Consider the following 17,864-nt stretch of genomic DNA (forward strand, 5'->3'; position numbering starts at 1 on the left):
CTTCTGCGGTTTGGGCTCAATTGAGATAAATGCATGAATAAATGCTCTAAATAAAACATGAATCACATTCAGTGCCCTTGAATTTTAAATTTTTTTTACATCGGGTGTGTTCGTGTGTGAGAGTAACACCAGGTTTACGACATACTACCCTCTATCTGTGTGAAATATTAAAAACGCGTACCTTGAACTCCATGGGCGTGTACTTCTCATTCTTTGGCGTGGTGTTGCCCTTGTAGTTGAGGTGGTTGGGGGTGGTAGGGTGGATGACGGCAGACTCCTGCGAGGGCTTATGGAAACGCTGACAGTAGACGTAGATCAAGAAGGACAGCAGCCCCGCCCCGAGGAAACAGGACACGCCGGTCGCGATGAGGTGGATGGAGGTGAACGCTGGGAAATGAAGGGGGATACATAAAAAGGTCAGCATACATTATTGCCTCTTTGGAAATATGGTCTCCAGGGGCTCAGACGTAACTGTAACTTCCTCAGGTCTACCAGAACTTGTCGAACCTGAGCAGAGGCCTTTATAGGATTATTCATAGTTAATATTGGTACAGTAGCATATCTGTCTACAGTGCTTCTGACAACACTTTTTGGCGCCTCAGCATTCTCCATAGACTATATGTAAAGATGGACGATATGACGACTCCCCAAAAGTGAAGCCAAACCATCTTGATCGCCCCCTGGTGGCTGCCTCCTCCATGCGAAAACTAAAAGGTCAAAGCACATGTTGAAATATTTTTTCTCAAAGATGGTTTCTGTCATTTTAGTTATCACACTGATGTTTGTTCGAATGTTTTGGATGTTTGTTCGAATGTTTGGTATGGTAAGTTTGGTTTTAATTAGTTATTTGATGATATAAATGGGCAGAGAGGTCATGATTGACAGCTGAGACTGACTCGCGATTTGTCAAGCATGTGTAGGGGCGGGACCTCGATGCAGCGACTCCAGCATATCAGGGATATTTTAGCTTCATTTCTATACAATGGTAGGAAGTGGAGATGCGTCGTCCATATTTATTCAGTGTCTATGGTTTTCTCCAACAAAACCTCATTTTACATTTGGTTGTTAAAAGTAAACATGCTCATGTGCAGTGTGTGTTCGAGGGGGATTAGCTCCGTCAGAAAAGACCTTGTTGACTCTTGGATTCTGTCATTGCTCCCTCTAGAGGAGAGGCTTTTGTGCTTATTTAACTGTATAACACTGTGGGAGAGACGGTCAGTTCTTTGTGTCTCACACTGAACTGAGCTCATGAAAAGGTCGTGTGGCTGCGTGAGGAGAGGACGCTCTGGGAGACCTGCTGAGTTCAACTCTTTTTTCTGTATTGATGGAATTCAAAACTGACTTCTGCATAATTACCTCTAGAAAGGAGGTTATGTTTTCACCCGTAACTATGTATTTGTTGGTTTGTTTATTTGTAAGCAAAGTAACACACAAACAACAACATTGATTTCCATTCAACTTGAATCAGGAAGGAACCCATTTCATTTTGGCGTGGATCCAGGGGCAGAATCAGGATGTTATTTTGTACTTTCTCTAAAATTGTGAGATAGGGCATTTTTTCCATTTTCTTAGGGAATAATTATCTCACATTTTGCCCACAATCCAATTAGTTTAGTCCCTCTTTTGTGTTGATATCTGTCTTTCCAGGGACAGAAATGTGCACTTAGGTTTATCCTTTTGGTTTTGTGCTTCCTATTTGAATTTTTAAAACGAAAGAACAAAAGACAAGAAGTCTCAAGGTTTTATGCAGACACATGGAGCCAAACTACTGTCTTGAGAATGTCTTCATTCGCTGTTATACAATAGTTTCTACAACTCGAGAATGTTCCAGATACAACACGGGTCGGCATCCTTCGGAGGCTGCATTTGAAGACCGATTGCATCACAGTGGCGCGACTAGACTGTCCCATTTTCAAGGCTCCTTCAAATGCGGCAGAAAAATGGGTCCTTTCATCTCGGAGAAACAAAGGCTCCATTCCAAGCCCTACCAATCCCAGGATTCATTGAGCTTCAGTGACAAGAAAAAAATCAAGGGGCATTAAAACTTTCTTGTCGTGTCCAATTTCAGCTCTGTTGCCAGGCAACAGCAATAATGGTGGGACGAGCTGGTGACGGCGATCACCTAGAGCCTCTGTAGGCCAGAGCGTCTCATTTTGGTTCAGCCTTGGTGTTCTACCAGGTCCATGAAGACTCGCTTCCTAATGGGCCCGATAAACCGCATCCTCCTACGGATGCAGCTGTACAGTGCCCATAATATTTGATCATCCTCCTGATCAGCTGTTAGAATTTAGCACAGCCTGAACACACGCATGAAGATGCACATATAATGTATGGAAACTCACATCATGGGCAGACATCTGGGGAAACAGATACAGGGACAGGAACAGAAACAAAGCGAAGGCAGCTGTTAATCCACTTACCTCCGCAGTGTTGGTCCTTATCAAAACCAGATGCGGGGAGAATGACTGCAGAGAGGAGAGGAACACAGGGTCAGACACACACCTGCATGCACACACGCGCACACACACACACGCACACGCGCACGCACACACACATGCACTCTCCATGGAAAAACAGCCTTCAGAAGACAACAACCACCGACTGTAACACCAGGAGAGTTGACACATGGAAAACAAAAATGGGGAATGAGAAATTGAGATGTTGCTTTCAATGTTCCGCAGAGATTTGTTTGCCTCGATGAATTCAAAACGTTCTCTGGTGAGAGTGAGAGAACAGCTCTGCTCCGTCGCAGCGACCCTCTCTAGATGCCGTTAGAGACACTTGACGGCAAGACAATTATTTACAGCGCAACACATCCTGTCCACTGCCGAGGAGGAAACTAGGAGGGGAGCGGTTGACGTGTGTGTGTGAACACTTTTAATTGCGGTGCCACATCCCTTGATTAATTTTTTGGCCTTATTTTCCAGCTTCCTCGCAGCCGCCTCCCCTCCGCCAGTGACCTTAACAAATCCATCCATCGCCTCATTGAAATTTGCACTGAAATTAGATGTGATTTGGTGTTGTGACAACCCATTAATATTAATCGCCTTCGCCTGGACTCATTAGGGATTCCGTGTGGGGACGGGCTGACTGCGGCGGGCCATGAAAGATCATTTCAGGAGAAACTTTTCGGAGATCGTCATCGGCAACACGGTGAGCTGAGGCCGGCGGGGTCAACTGTCGACTTGTTGGATTCGCATGGACTTCATGGTTAATTACCAGGGGCGGATGAGTTTAGTGCACAGGGAGGATGTCGGCCACATACACACAGATGAGGCATACGGATGGATGTGAATGCAGAAGGTGAGGCTGATGACAGTGATGACATTGAACGACTGTGATACTGTGACAATGACGGATGAGCAAAGTTAAACTTAGGATTGATTTGAGGATATTCTCAGTAACTTCTAAACCTCAGCATTCCGGCCTGGCTTTTGCCATTTGGGCCCAGAGGCTCTGGAGTTTAGACCTGCCGGCACTTTACCTGTTTTGAAATGGTGGTTTTATTAGATGTTGCTTGTTTTTAACATTTTATTTAATGCTTGTATCCTTCTTAAAGTTCTGTGTTGTTTTATTCCCATGTATTTTGGAAGGCACTTTGTAACCTTGTTTGAATAAGTACTGTAGAAATAAAGTTTAATTATTATTTGTATCATAATAAAAAGGTACCGCCAACAAAGATTTGGTCTGTAGGATGATTCCAGGACTGTGGACTTAATCTAAAAGTCTCCCCCAATTTGTTTACTAATTGTATTAATTTCTTTGCACAGTTAAAACATTGCAGTAAAAACTAAAGATAAAGTTAGTACTCAATAATTTGACAAGTTGATCTTAGACGTTGATGACAAATCTGTAGCATTTATTTCAGTGTAGTTAAATCGAAGGATATGATCTTTTATTATTGTCCTAATCATTACATCGTTCTTGTCATATGTGATGATTCTGAGCGGAAATTAAAAACTAACAATTGATTGGTTAGGTTTGTGTTTGGTCATGAGTGCATACATTTAGTCTCTTGGTCAGACAAACGTAAAGATGTCGCTTTGGGCTCTGGGAACTTGGGATTGGTAATTAACTGGCTTGAAAACAGGTTTATCATGAATTGTCAATTCTTTATTTACGCTTTTCAAACTGTCAGATCTGATTAATGTTTCTGTTTGTTTTTTTCAACTACTTCATTTATTTGTCAACCATTTCTTGTCCCGGTGACACTGAATAAAACATGACATTATTTAGAGATATATTTGAGCATTTTCCCGTTTGTTGACTGGATAGTAAGTGTGAAATAGGGAGAGAGAGAGAGAGTGGGGAAAACGGACGAGTCACAACCGAACCGACTCAAGCCTCCATACGCAGGGTGCCAAGAAAATGTAAGAGGTCAAGCACAGTGTGTACCGTCTCTTTCCACATTCAAAATCTAAGTTTACAAGTTTATATTTGAATGTGTCATAGAGGGGAAGTGATGACCTGAAGGTTATGGAAGCAAAGGTGGGACCAGAGGAGTGAGACAGCAGCGCTCATCCCTCACACAACTTCCCTGCTCCAGTGGAGCCGCTCAGTAGGTGCAGGTGCAGGCACCATCCAGGTGTGAATGTGTGAACCTGTGTGTGATCAGGGTGTTCTAGCAAAACACAGGCTGCCTCTCAGGGAAAATATCCAGAATAAGTATTGAAAAAAAGTCAAACCAGAAGCATGACTGAGAAAGGGAAAAACTTTCATCTATCCACAGTTGCAAAAGTTTCACGCAGGTCGTCTCCTCCAAACTTTGTTGGCCAACCTTGACCTGCTGTGATGGAGGCTGCTCGTGCACAGCGTGTACCTGAGAACTGACGGACTCACCAGGTATTTCATTGCAGTCTCGGCGCTGCGTGCTGTTCCCCACACACGGGGTGTTGCCCTGAGTGCCACACACCCGACTCCTCATCTGCAAGCCTGAATCATCACACGCCGACCACAGCGACCAGGCCATCCAGCCACCTAAACACAGAAAGAGACAACAATCAACACAAACCCAGACAACCAACACAGGCCACGTAGAACTCATGAGGCCTGGAAACCAACGCGCCCACCCAGGCCGTCGCCACCCGCGGCCAGCGACCTTCCCGGCCAGCCGAAGAGCCCAGACACACCGAAGAGTGTTTGTGATGTAAACAGATTGAAAGAGTGAACCCGTGGAGAGTTTGTTTAGTGCATAGCGGAGATGTTTGTCCTCTGAGCCAAGCTTTAGAGTTGTTTCCCCGCAGCAGGCAACCGAGCAGTAAACAAAGGCTGCGACCCAAGAGGAAAGAGAAAACTCCCAACGCTCGGCTCCTCCCTTTGAACCACGCACTTGGAGCCTTCTGTCACCCTGTGTCTCAAAGCGCCGGAGTGAAGGGAGCGATGAAAGGCTGATGAGAAAGCTGGTTTGTTATTCAGGGCGCTCTCGAGTGTACAGTTTTGGCAGCGAGGGCCCGAGTCGAGGCCTCTTTTTACCTTTCCTGTCAGTCTGGTGCTCAGCCACCGGCCGCCCAGTCGCCACCATCTGCTCCCTTCTCGCACCATCTAGACGCACAAAACACACAGACCACCTGAAACATTTTTAATAACCCTTTCGTCGCTACAGCCCTCTTAAATTGCTTCATTTATTCCCATTTATTTTTTGTCACCCGGACGACCTGCGTATTCTCTCTGTTGAGTCAGAGGCAACGCCATCGGGCCTGAGGCTCCTCGTTAGTATTCTGTCCCGACAGCGCTTCCTGCTGTCCTCCATTACTGGTGGACACTTGAATCAAATGACCTACGACAGGGGCATCAAATATACCTGTGACTGACAGCACCGCTTGCTGCTAATTAGTCATGCAGAGAGGGAAGCGGCACCAGCAGGACCCCCGGTGGATGACTGATGCCGTTCCTGTCAATAACGCGCGCACGAGGAGACAGATCCGGGCTGGAGAGGTTGTTAGCGGACAGTCGATCGGCACAGGCCAAAAGGGATGTGTTGGTCAAACTGGAAAACATTAACCTGATGAAGGAGGATGATCAGCATCTCGACAAAGGCGGGAGAAAAAAGACAGAAAGCCATTTACCTTTCTTTGTCTGTAATTACCAGGGAGGCCGACTGTAAGAGTTATTCTCCCCGTGAATGACAGGAGGGGGGATTCAAAATGAAAAGCAGCCGAGGAAAACGATGGTTAAGGGGAAGCTACTATTTAATCCAGGCAGAAATCATCTGCAGTACATCACTGTACGTACACACACACGCACACACACAGCCATTTTTGTTTTACCGCTAAGTGACTCAAGAAAAAGGCTGAAAATCACATTGTGGGGACAGAACACTGAAGCTTTGATATTAAACCTGAGAATCGGAATGAGGCTGAACCGTCATTGTGAGTTCTGATACTCCGATCTCTCATGAATATTTCAGTGTCCTTGTGAGAGCAGAATAAGATTAGAGGGGGAACATGGAGGAGGCTGTTATACATCTCATATCTCATCTTCACATGATGAGACTTCCAAATAACCTAACTTCCAAATCAATTGAAAAAAACCTGAGCATCAGATTTATTTCTTACGGTATTTGTTTTTTGTGCCTTGTTTACCGGTGTTATGACAATTTAATCAAGTGTTTAAACTGTTCATACAAACGGCTAAAATAAACTTTCTTGCTCAGTTTTTCTATCCAGGTTTTAGGAGATCAACCTCTGAGATTTTGGTCTCTGCTCCAATCGAAGTAAAATAAATGTTAATTGAATAATCACATTTGAGAAAACATTTCTTTCACTGTCGATGTCACACTGTATACTCCACATATCACTCAGCAATCAACAGTTTTATTCAACTCTGCTCTCTACTGTAAAAAGAAAAAAAACAAAAAGAAGAAATGATAAAACTGCCCTCATGAAGCTACAGCAGCCAATTTACAAAAACTGTGCTTCATTCGTACATGTACACTGGATTCATCTTTATTTGTATTGTCTGTATGTGTTATTATTGTATGTGTTTTTATTTCTTTCATTCAAGCTATTTTCTTCTGTCTACATTGTGCTGGTTGCAGCTTTCGGAGAGAGAATCGAGGATCAGTTGTGTGAATGCACTGTTGTTGTCGACAACGTATTTGTTGCTTACCTGCACTTTCAGATGCTTTTTGTGAGATTCATGTTTGTTTAACAACCCAAGTTGAACCTTTTACACAGGGGTTGCCATAGCGCTGAGAGCTCCAGGTGCACAGTGGGAAAGACACGGCGGGAGGACATTTTGTTCAGGCAGCATGACTCTGTTGATCTTTTCATATATCTAAAAGCTGTTTTATTCATTAGGGGAAGATGAAAGAAGCAATTTAGCGAAGGGGGACAACACACGAGATGACGCAGCGTGGGAGATGATTGGCTGCCTGGAGGCGTGATGAAAGGACCTTGAACAATGGTGGCATCACAGAGTTAGACACTGTGAGTGTGCGTGACCTTACCATCACAGGTGTGTGTGTTGCAGAGGGCCTCTTCGGTGTGTAGTCCGATGCAGATGTCCCCTCCGTTGGTGGCCGCAGGGCTGTTGCAGGAGCGTGTTCGTTGGTAGTGGCCGCCGCCGCAACCCACTGAGCACAGAGACCAGGACGACCAGCAGGACCATGCACCTTTCACTGTAACACACACACACGTTCCCGTTGTTGAAACGATAAGATGCAGAATAATCCCAACGATCCCACTTGTTGAGACTGATGTTCTTCTCAGTGGCGTACTCTCTCCGGAAAACCACTGTCTTCAGTAAGCCTGGATTAATCCGGGCTCAGTTTGAATGTCAATGACTCTGCACTTGACGAGCCTCCAAAGAATGAAAGAAACATTCAACTCTGTTTGATCTATATAATCCAAGAGCAGTGAAAATAAACAGATGCAGCAACAGGGAGCTCTAATATCTTTAATATGTGAATATTTGGCTGATTGAAGAGACATGTAACACTGAAGTTTAATGGCCAGTATTAACAGAGGGCCACGACTCTGTAATACTTGAACCCGCTCTAAAACCAGTTCTACTAGTTTCATTTTATTTGTGTTTATTTGCAGCGGCTGAACGTTTCCCAAGGCTGCAAGTTAAAATGTGTTATGACCCTGTTGCACCACCATGGCACCTTTTGTGTGTTTAGACCTTGTTAAGACCTACAGCCTCTTCATTCACAGCTTTTTACCGGCACAAAGGAGGTTATGTCTTTGCCCCTGTTTGCTCACTTGTCAGCAGGATTACACAAAGACTACTGAAAGGATTTCCATGAAACTTGGTGGAGGGACGAGACTTTGTGCAAGAAAGAACTCACATTTAGGTGCAGATCCGGTCAAAAGAAGGATCCGGGAATTGTTATTATTAGTATTTTTTACAAAATAGGCACATTTAGGGGACTGATATGTGTGAGTGTGAGAAATGTCGTGCAGTTTGATTGAATCTAAGGGAGGACTGCTGGGCCTTGGTGAAGGTATGCGCTCTATTCAGTTTTCTTCTATGTTATTTGTGTTTATTTATGTCCTCCAGGGGGCATTTGCACCACCTGAACATTCCGCAAGGCGGTGATTGAAGACCCTTATGCAGATTTTATACCAGTTGCACCAGCCGGGCACCTTTAATGCATCTATAAACTGATTTAGACCTTTCAGAGGTCCTACAGCCTGTTCACACACAGAGGTCTTTCTCATTTGTTAATGTGAAAATTGATACACATTGATTACACAAAATAAATATCAATATGATGTATTTTCTGTTGCTGATAATGTTCTTCTTTGTCTCCTGTCTGACTGTGGCATTTATCCAGTCCCTCCACGGGGACCGTTGATGTTTCATGTGATCCAATCAGAGGAGCTGACTAATTGACTGGCTGGTTGACTGGCTGGTGTCCGTCAGACTGACGGAGAGAGGCGGTGTTGCCAGGTAACGTCACAGTGCTGCAGAAAACTCCATTAGCTGAGTGGATTAGTGGGACCCAGAGTGAAGCAGGCTGTGACCAGCACTCTGCCTGACTGACTCTAACCACCTGTTTACCTGGCTGACTAGCTGAGTGTCGGGTTCACTGAGTTACCGACCGGCTCACTGGTTACCTGACTGACAAACTGCTTCTATTAGTCTCTCACTATGTTCCTGTGGGGCTGTTTTCATTAAGTGAAGAAGTCTGAAGTTGAAAGTAGGAAACAGGTAATTTCGGACCTTAATGTGCTTATTCAGTTGATCACAAGCAGACATTTGAATTTGACCTGGATAAACCAACTTTAGCTTCAGAGCGACGGACATTTTAGTTTGAGTCAGAAGAATTTTGAGCTTGTAAAATGATGTCTCCACTTTCTAAATGACTTGAATTTGACTTGGACTGACATAAGACTTGAATTGTAATTGACCTGCAACGTTACTTCAACCTATCTTGGATGACTTGAGCTGAATCAGTCACACCCACAGTTCCAACTGTCTCTTAGCTCCGCCAGCTCATTCTCTCTTTTCGTCCATCACATCCTGTCTCACTCGCCCTGAGACAATCACCTCGCAGGTATCAAAGTTCATCACTGTCAGTTCAACACCACGATCACCGAGTGACCACCACCATCTCAGCTCTGGGTACCCGGTCATCTCTTTTCAAACCGTCCAACAACAAGCCTTCATCGCACGCCCCAACTTCCTGCTCCATTCCTCATCACCACCACCACCAGTGTTTAGAGAGGGAGCCTCCTCCTTCAGATCCAAATTCATAGGACTGCTTCCATATTATTCTACTTCCTGTTGAGGTCTAAGCACCAAAGTTTATCCCTCGTATTCTCAATAAATTTGATTTCAATCTAATTTACTCCTGATTGAGCCAATGTTAGAATCGAACTGGACTTTTTAACCTGAGATTTGACTGGTGTTCTTTTCAGAGGCTTTTTAATTGTCACATCTGACTTTAAGTTTGCTGACGGATAAGTAAACTTGCACAGGCTTTGAAAACACTTGAGATAATACTTGGATTTCTCTCAAATGACGTAAGAGGGGGACTTTAATCTACGCAGAAAAAACACATTGTTAAAAACTGAATTAATAATATCTGCTGCTGTCTGCAGGGGACACTGCTGTTCATTTGACATCACACCACAAACTCAGCCTTCAGAAAACAGACTCAACTTAAAAGGCTGTTTTTTTAGGTCACTTGTAATGAAAGTCATAATTGAATTCTGGCAACTTGTGACTGACTCAATGACAAAACACCTCTCTCTCTCTCTCTCGTCTCTTCTCTTCTCTTCTCTCCCCCCCCCCACACACACACACTCCAACACATATTTCAGTCTCCTCAGTATTCCCTCCATCATTCTGTCTAATCTCATTGTCAATTACTATTTCACACTCATTCTCTCCTTTGTCTCTGGCCTTGTCCTTCTCTCCGTCTACCAGGACAGGGACGGTGAGAGCGGCTGACACTCGAGGCAGCAGGATTCCTAATTGGCTACCTCGCAGCCAAGTAACCGAGGCCGCCTCGTCTGGCTCCTACAGGCTACATGTGTCGGTTGCTGAGCGAACCACTAACAACAACTGACATTTAGAGACACTTCAGGAATTTGATCAGATTTGCACCATCAATCATGAATTTATTCGATATCGTACATGACTATTCAAAGTGACAGGTTAAGAGGAGTTCAACCCTTTTTCGAGTGTGTGTGTGTGTGTGTGTGTGTGTGTGTGTGTGTGTGTGTGTGTGTGTGTGTGTGTGTGTGTGTGTGTGTGTGTGTGGTCAGTCTGATTTAATTTGTGTGTTCCATCAATGTAGCAACCTGTGGTCAGCAGAGTCCAAGGTCAGCTGATTATGGTTTGATGAGTGGTTTGAAATAGATAATTTAATTTGTCGGAGGACTCTCGCTGGACTGCTGCAGCTTCTGGTAACCATTAGCTAATGAAGCTAATGATCCACTCCCTCCCCCTCCCTCTGTCTCTATTTCTGCCTCAGTGTGCACGTCCTCTCTTCACGAAACCAATTAAATACTCACTCACCAGGACACGCCTGGACATTACAGTCCTGGTACTCCACAGGTGAGCCACGACACGCAACTGGGGCACTTTTCCCTTCTGGTCCAGCACAGGATCGCCGGCGGGTGCGGTAGCCTTTGGCGCAGCTCTGCGAGCAGCTCGACCAGGACTCCCAGGATGACCAGCCGGCACCTGCTACTCTCACCACTGGTATCTTCAGGAGCTCCTCGACGAGGGCTGGAGAGAAGAGAACGGATAAAAAGCAAAACAAAAGGATCCAGATTAGATCACAGAAAAATAACGAGTGCTTGTAGAGTGAGTGCCCCAAATCTTAGAGCTGGCACCAAGCAGTGCCGAGCACAACGCAAGTGTCTTTGTTTCTCAGAAGCAACAATCTGTCTTTAAACTTAAAATAAATAATAATGACATTTATGATAATTATTGATATGAAAATGTTTATATTGCTATAATTTGAGCCATATTGCCCAGCCCTACTTTTACAATTAGATCCTTTTCCTCTTTTCCTCTTGAAAATCCACCATTACAATGTCAGTCTGAGAAGGTGCAAGCACAACTGGCTTATAAAGGGAATGGGAGATTGCAGTCTGATTGGTTTAGTGCATGTTATCCCCAAACACAGCCACGATTCATTCAGTCTTAAGTACAAACCTCTTGGACCATGTGCCTGTCGCGGTGACCTTTCCCTTCCAATGTTAAACCAGCAAAAGCAGATTTAGGATAAAAGCCCAGAGAGTTTAAAGATTTGAAAGAGAAAAATATGAAGCATGCAGATTCTTTTGAGTGTCAGTCACACACTGAATACGACTTTGCCAGCAGGCAAATTTCTCTTTCTGTCCGTCCCTCAAACTCTGTCTGAGTCTCTCATGTGGGTGTTTCATCTGATTATCAGTCAATGCGGCGCCCCCAGGAGTCTGACAGGGGGCGACAGGTAATCGGTTCAGGAGAGGGGGACATGGAAAAGCCTCCAGTGGAGAGCAGTGGACTATGACCCCATGTAGCTCTCACAGTGTTCGTGTGCCGGGCTCCTTCTCTAACAACATTTAGGGAAGCTAACAGGCGGCCTCTTGATCCTGCTGGGAGGAATCTTTGCACGCCGCTGCCTTCACTGCACATATTCTTTTGTATCAACTCCCACGATAGTTTAAGCAAACGCCAGACAGAATTCATATTATTGTTATTTATTCTCATCTATATTAATTCGGGCAGCTGCGTCTACGGGGGATGTTGAAGGATTGAAGTTGAACTGACTGTGTCATCAAGTGACTTTTTCACTCTAATGTTAAGTTTATTTACAGTGCAGCCCCCCCCCCCCCCCCCCCCCCCCCCAAGGAGTCTGTGCACAGGTTACAGAATACATAAAAACATCAGACACACACAGTTGCAACTTATACACACAATCATGACTAATACAATAATACAATTGATAACTGAGACAAGTAAAGTAGAGTTCATTGAAGGTAAACAAGTGAGGTTCACGAGTCATCAGGTAGTTTTGAAGGCCAATGAAACTCTGGGGGCATCAAATCAGAGCTGCTGAACTTACTGTCCGTCTCGCAGGCCGCTGTCCCGTCGTTGGGACAGAATCGCGTCTCCACCTTCCTGCGTCCGATCTGCAGCTCGTGAGGATCGGACAGGTGAGCTCGGCACATGTAGCGCATCCTCTGCTCCTGACGAGCTCCGCCCTGGGTTACGTTGACAGGCATCCAGGGCGTCCAGGGTGTGTTCCTCTTGACCTCTGGACACGCCTCCAGGTTACAGGCCTTGTATTCCTGAATTGAGATGAGATAACAATTGCTACAACCAAGCTACAACAGCAGCATGTTTATGTACAAAAATGCCAGGGGGCACATATACAGATTCCTAGTTTGTAAGCTGGTTGTGTATCTGTGTGTGTTTTTCCTACCAGTGCACATCCTGGGCAGCTGTTGCCATTCTCACAAGTGCGGACCCTGGAGTGGACACCTCCCCCGCACTCGGTGCTACACTTGGTCCAGGGTCCCCACGGCGACCAGAAGATGGGCTGAGGACAGGGCACCCCTTCATTACAGAACCTGCGGAGATGGCAGCAGTGGGGGAGTTTACGAGGATTGATTGGGACAAAATGACAGTATCAGTGAGAGCTGCAGACTTGAGACTAAACCCAGCACAACCATCATAGTGGATCATAGTGATCAGGGGCAGATCAATAAGTGGTTTTGGAAGGCACTGACGTCCTGCAGATGATGGCAACAGATGAGAAAAGACATATTTTGGCTCAATGTTGTTACTATTTAAGTTGTTGGATGTGAAAATTGACTGAAAAACAGTATTACTGATTAATTAAAACACAGGGTTAATCTTATCTCTACTGCATCAACCCATCATATTGATAATGTGACTGCTGGATGATCATTTTGACCATGTTTGCATAAGAGTCAAAGATGATTATATCATTATTTGATTTACCCAGTGAGCCGGTTTAAGTAAAAACAGGGTATTGTTTTCGCCCCTGTGTGTGTATGTACAAAATAACTCAACAACGCATATACACATGTTCACCAAACTTGGTGGGGACATTACTTCGGAGGGCTTCTTCAGATTATTAACTTCTGGAGATGATTGGTCAAAGGTCAAGGTCAACAATTCGTCAAAAAACACATTTTACAAGATGTCTTGGCAAACAATAGGGCTAGAGAGACGATCGGAAATGATCTGACATCACATGATAAGTGACATCATGAAGAAGTCATAAAGGAGTCGGGAAACGACGTCATGCATCATTCAAAAAGGTATTTTTTTAGGTATCTCTGCATCCTAATCTTCAGACAGGACCTAAAAGTTTACATAGATCCCCCAAAAAATGTATGATCAACTATGTCATCATTACATCACTGTAAAGTCAAACAATGTAGTAATGCATTCACTTTTGCAACCAATGACATTAGAGACATGATCTACAGTTTTATTCAGAATATCTCATCATTCGTCATCATATGGTATAAATGATGACGCAGTTATCCTCACCTCTCGTCCCTGCTCGGCCCCACGCACACACGGCCGCCATGTCGGGGTGAAGGGTTGTTACATGAACGCTGCCGCAGCTCGAAGCCTGTGCCACAGGTTGTGCTGCACTGTCCCCATGACGACCAGGGCGTCCAGCCTCCGTTTCTGTGGAAACAGGCATGTATTTAAGGGACAAGTGCTGACCCTACTGACCACCTGTGTCACAGTGGTTCAAAAACCTGTATAATTTTCACTTGTGTTTGGAGAATTACTCACTCACAGAGTGTTCTGTAATGCTCATAGGATATAATAATATAACAATGTTCGGGTTTTGTCTGCGATTCTGGAAACAGAAATGCAAACACACAGGGAGCCCGTTCTGAATGGGAAACATTCATTCAATTTGCTTAAGTGCTTTGTTCCTGGGTAGTAGTACTCATGATTTAATTGCCACTTTCTACTAAAGCACAATTCAATTTCGACACCAAGGATTAAATCTGGCGCAGCCATCCGCTGGGCTGAAAGTGTCTAATCTCTCTGTCTGGGCTCCGCTCGCTGTAACACTGACTGGTCACTTCCCCCTGCAGACAGAGGTGCTGAGAGGTGTCACCTACATATTCTAATAAGCTTCACAGTCATTATATTTCTCATGTTCGGGCAGGATGGAAATAGTGGCCTGAGGTGGCTGCTTCGAAATCAGTTTGGAAATTGCTGCTACAATGGCAGAGTTTAAGAAAAGATGTTGGAGCTGATCTGGTTCTGGACTAAACTCTTATACAAATGCTCAATATGCTCAATCACAGCCACACTGTCCAGTTCACTTGACTCAATAAGATCACGCCACATTTTGTATGCATTATACAACGTAGATTGTATTATTTAACAGTATATTTGCTATTTACTAGCGAGTACTGTTAATCCACAGCACAGTTTTAGACAAAGCGTTATGTTTTTTCTTCAAGAAATCGTCTTAATAAGGTAAATAAATGCAATTAAAACACAATGAAGTTAAAAAATATAACAAATATAATGAAATGAACGACAAATAATTACACACATGTTATACAAGATAAGTACATTTACATTGCAGTAATCAAATAACCAAAATTCAACGATGAAAAAAAGCAGAGGAACTAATTAATCTGCACATTAACCAAAAGCAGCTTCACTGTGTTTTTACTCGAAATACCACAGTTTCCGAAAGAATTAAAGGATCTATTGGGTTCATATTCTTCAAGCATATCAAGAATTAATTTTGTCCAGAGGCTGCTGAGTAATTTATGGACTAGTAACAGCACTTACAGGCTATTCTGTATCAAAGAGGGAAGTTAAGAACGGGATTGAATGAATTACACCTCTGTGTTTTTAGGTTTGTCATTTTAGGGTGACAGGACAAGAGGCTGTTGTAATACATCAGCCTGTAGGAGATGAAAGAATGAGTTTTGTCTGGATAAATCCAGAAATTTGTGTTTTACGTGATAAAAGTCAGATTTAGATGTCACCTTGATGTGATGTGGGACGATTAAAATATCAATATTTCTATCTTTACTTTTAATGTGTCTGCAAGCAAGCTGGGAAGTCAAGTCTTTTCAATTATTCAAAGGGAGCAAATAGAAAATAGAGAGATCTCTTAGTTTTTTTCCTATTGATTAAAAACATCACCCCAACCAGCAATATGATGGATAATAGGTTGGTAGTATCTGTTAAATTGCAGTGATTATAGTTTTATTTATACTATAGGTCTATGATAGGACAGGTGATCCACAGTCATTTAAACCTTTATTATAACTTATTATAAAAAATATTATTTTAGTGCTGATGATAGTTGTTACTGTTAGAATATGATCGTTCTCTATACCTGGAGCAGTTGGCGACTTCGATGGTGGGGCCCTCACAGTTCTTGCCTCCACATCGAGGGGCGGGGCTGTCACAGGATCTGGACCGACACAAACAGGAACTGACTCCATCCACGCCATCGTCGTTGTTGCACGTTTGCCACGGCGCCCAGGGTCCGAAGCCCCCATTCGTGGTTTGATTCCGCAGCTGGAAAAACAAACATCAGTCATGAGGAGCAAACATCAGTCAGAGTTATTGAACCAATTTTCAGAGGATATAGATACATTTATTCTGATCCATCCATCAAACCATTATCTATTCCACTTATCTACGGGCTGCAACACAAACAAACATCCATCCATTCACGCTCACATCTACAGTCACTTCGGAGCCCCACTTCTTCTGTAGGGCTGATGAAAACAGCTTTGAAGCTGTGTTTTCTCCGTTCTTAAAGTAAAATGCTGCAGTGACGTCGTTCTTACCGGACAGACAGTGATGTTCTGCTTCCACTGGCTCATGTTGGAGCTGTCCTCCAGCGTGGTGCATCTCCGCTGCCTGAAGTCCCAGCCACAGTAGGGATCCCTCGCATCCAAGCACAGCCTGCGGGGGACAGGAGCGAGGAGGAGGGAGGAAGAGTGCGGTGTCAGCAAACTGAGCAGTTGTTCAAAACGACAATTGTACACAACGCTGTGAATGTACAGGACTAGAAAAAGTAGAAACACAGACACCCTAAAAGAGAAAGATTAAACTAAAAACCACATATCACAGCCCTGTTGTCGTATTAGGTCTACACACATTTTGGCACCGTGACCTTTGACCACAGTGACCTTTGACCACCGCTCTTTCAGATTTTGAGCATAATTCGGTGCAGCAGAGGATGGAGCTGCAGTGGCGAGGTCCTGCCGATACACGCATGCGACCAATCGTGAGTCGTAGCTGCCAAACATGACGTTTGACCATGTTTTCATTGCATAACTAAAGAAAACCACACTCATCAGAAAAACACTTGATCAAACTTCAGTGTGACAAGAATCTTCATGAAAAACATATTTAATGTGTACTTTGACTGTTTTGTTTGGTTCATGTCCCACTCGCTGACATGGAGGAGACAGGATAAACAGCCAACCCCTGGGCACTGATCCAGACATTTTGGCTTCACCTTTGCGGAGCTGGCACGTCGTCCATCTTGACTGTGACTCAGTAGACTTTGCATTCAGGGTTAGGATGAGACTCAGGTTCATCTGTCTCATAAACAACACCACACACGCTGCATCACACAAACTGTGATTAAATGTTTGCAAGCTCCTCCAGTAAAACTGAGGCTTAATGACGGCTAATTAAATCTAAAGCTGTTAATGACGGCGCTAAGCTGCCAGAGCTGATGTGGACACCTCAGGAACGCAGGATGAGAGGCGTCTGAATAACTCCTCTCTTTGTCTCCCTCTCCCTTACTCTCTCCTCTCCTTCATCACAGCAACTTCCCTCCCTCCATTATCTCCATTCAGCTTGTTGTTTTTATTTTCCTCCTTTGCTGGCACCGGCCTTCGTGGTTTATTTGAAGAGCCCTGCAGTGTTTAGCCTGGAGGATGAGGAATCTCCGAGTGTTGTTACAGCTCTCCGTGCCACGTCTGAGGCTCCACAGTGAACCATGAGGTCGGCTTGGATCCAACGGACATTACTGCTTAGCCAGCACATCAGAGGTGACCCCACAGACTGAGGGCGAGCGAGCGCAGGCGAGGCAAAGAGAGGAAGAGAGGAAGAGAGGAAGAGAGGGAAAGATCTGAGGCACAGCTGGAGGACGACCACTTCCTTCAAGAGCGAGACGTATTCCCTGCTAACCTTCGTCTGTGTCATTTTAATAAAGTGACACTATTACAGCGATGCCGGATGCAATCTCCAATACAGATGAAACAATAATCATAATGAGGTCGGCCACAAATTCACAGTTCAGTGATCCTAATAGTCCATTTAAAAAGGGGGCGCAGGGAAGAGCGTGCTGCCATTTTGGCTCAAGGTCGACCATATTGTGTCTGTGATGGCTTTGATGCGTGGCTTTGCATCGTCATCGTGGCCGTAGA

At 44.4% G+C, this 17,864-nt stretch overlaps 1 protein-coding gene across 3 annotated transcripts in view; it reads right to left on the minus strand.

Moving 5' to 3' along the window:
• The window catches only part of sema5ba (sema domain, seven thrombospondin repeats (type 1 and type 1-like), transmembrane domain (TM) and short cytoplasmic domain, (semaphorin) 5Ba), a 160,066-nt gene that overhangs the window by 4,515 nt on the left and 137,687 nt on the right, over window positions 1–17,864 (minus strand). Inside the window, exons 13-23 of one of the 3 annotated variants that reach the window (XM_034573718.1) lie at window positions 16,269–16,386; window positions 15,809–15,993; window positions 13,972–14,115; window positions 12,872–13,019; window positions 12,512–12,737; window positions 10,972–11,184; window positions 7,448–7,618; window positions 5,473–5,541; window positions 4,840–4,977; window positions 2,421–2,465; window positions 182–387 (exon numbers count right to left, since the gene is read on the minus strand). In XM_034573718.1, the coding sequence (XP_034429609.1) occupies window positions 182–387; window positions 2,421–2,465; window positions 4,840–4,977; window positions 5,473–5,541; window positions 7,448–7,618; window positions 10,972–11,184; window positions 12,512–12,737; window positions 12,872–13,019; window positions 13,972–14,115; window positions 15,809–15,993; window positions 16,269–16,386 (1,663 nt within the window). The remainder of the gene's footprint in view (window positions 1–181; window positions 388–2,420; window positions 2,466–4,839; window positions 4,978–5,472; window positions 5,542–7,447; window positions 7,619–10,971; window positions 11,185–12,511; window positions 12,738–12,871; window positions 13,020–13,971; window positions 14,116–15,808; window positions 15,994–16,268; window positions 16,387–17,864) is intronic. The other 2 variants (XM_034573719.1, XM_034573720.1) reach the window with 2 other exon arrangements.

Source organism: Hippoglossus hippoglossus, chromosome 21 (assembly GCF_009819705.1).
Source record: "Hippoglossus hippoglossus isolate fHipHip1 chromosome 21, fHipHip1.pri, whole genome shotgun sequence".
In the NCBI taxonomy this organism is placed as follows: domain Eukaryota; kingdom Metazoa; phylum Chordata; class Actinopteri; order Pleuronectiformes; family Pleuronectidae; genus Hippoglossus; species Hippoglossus hippoglossus.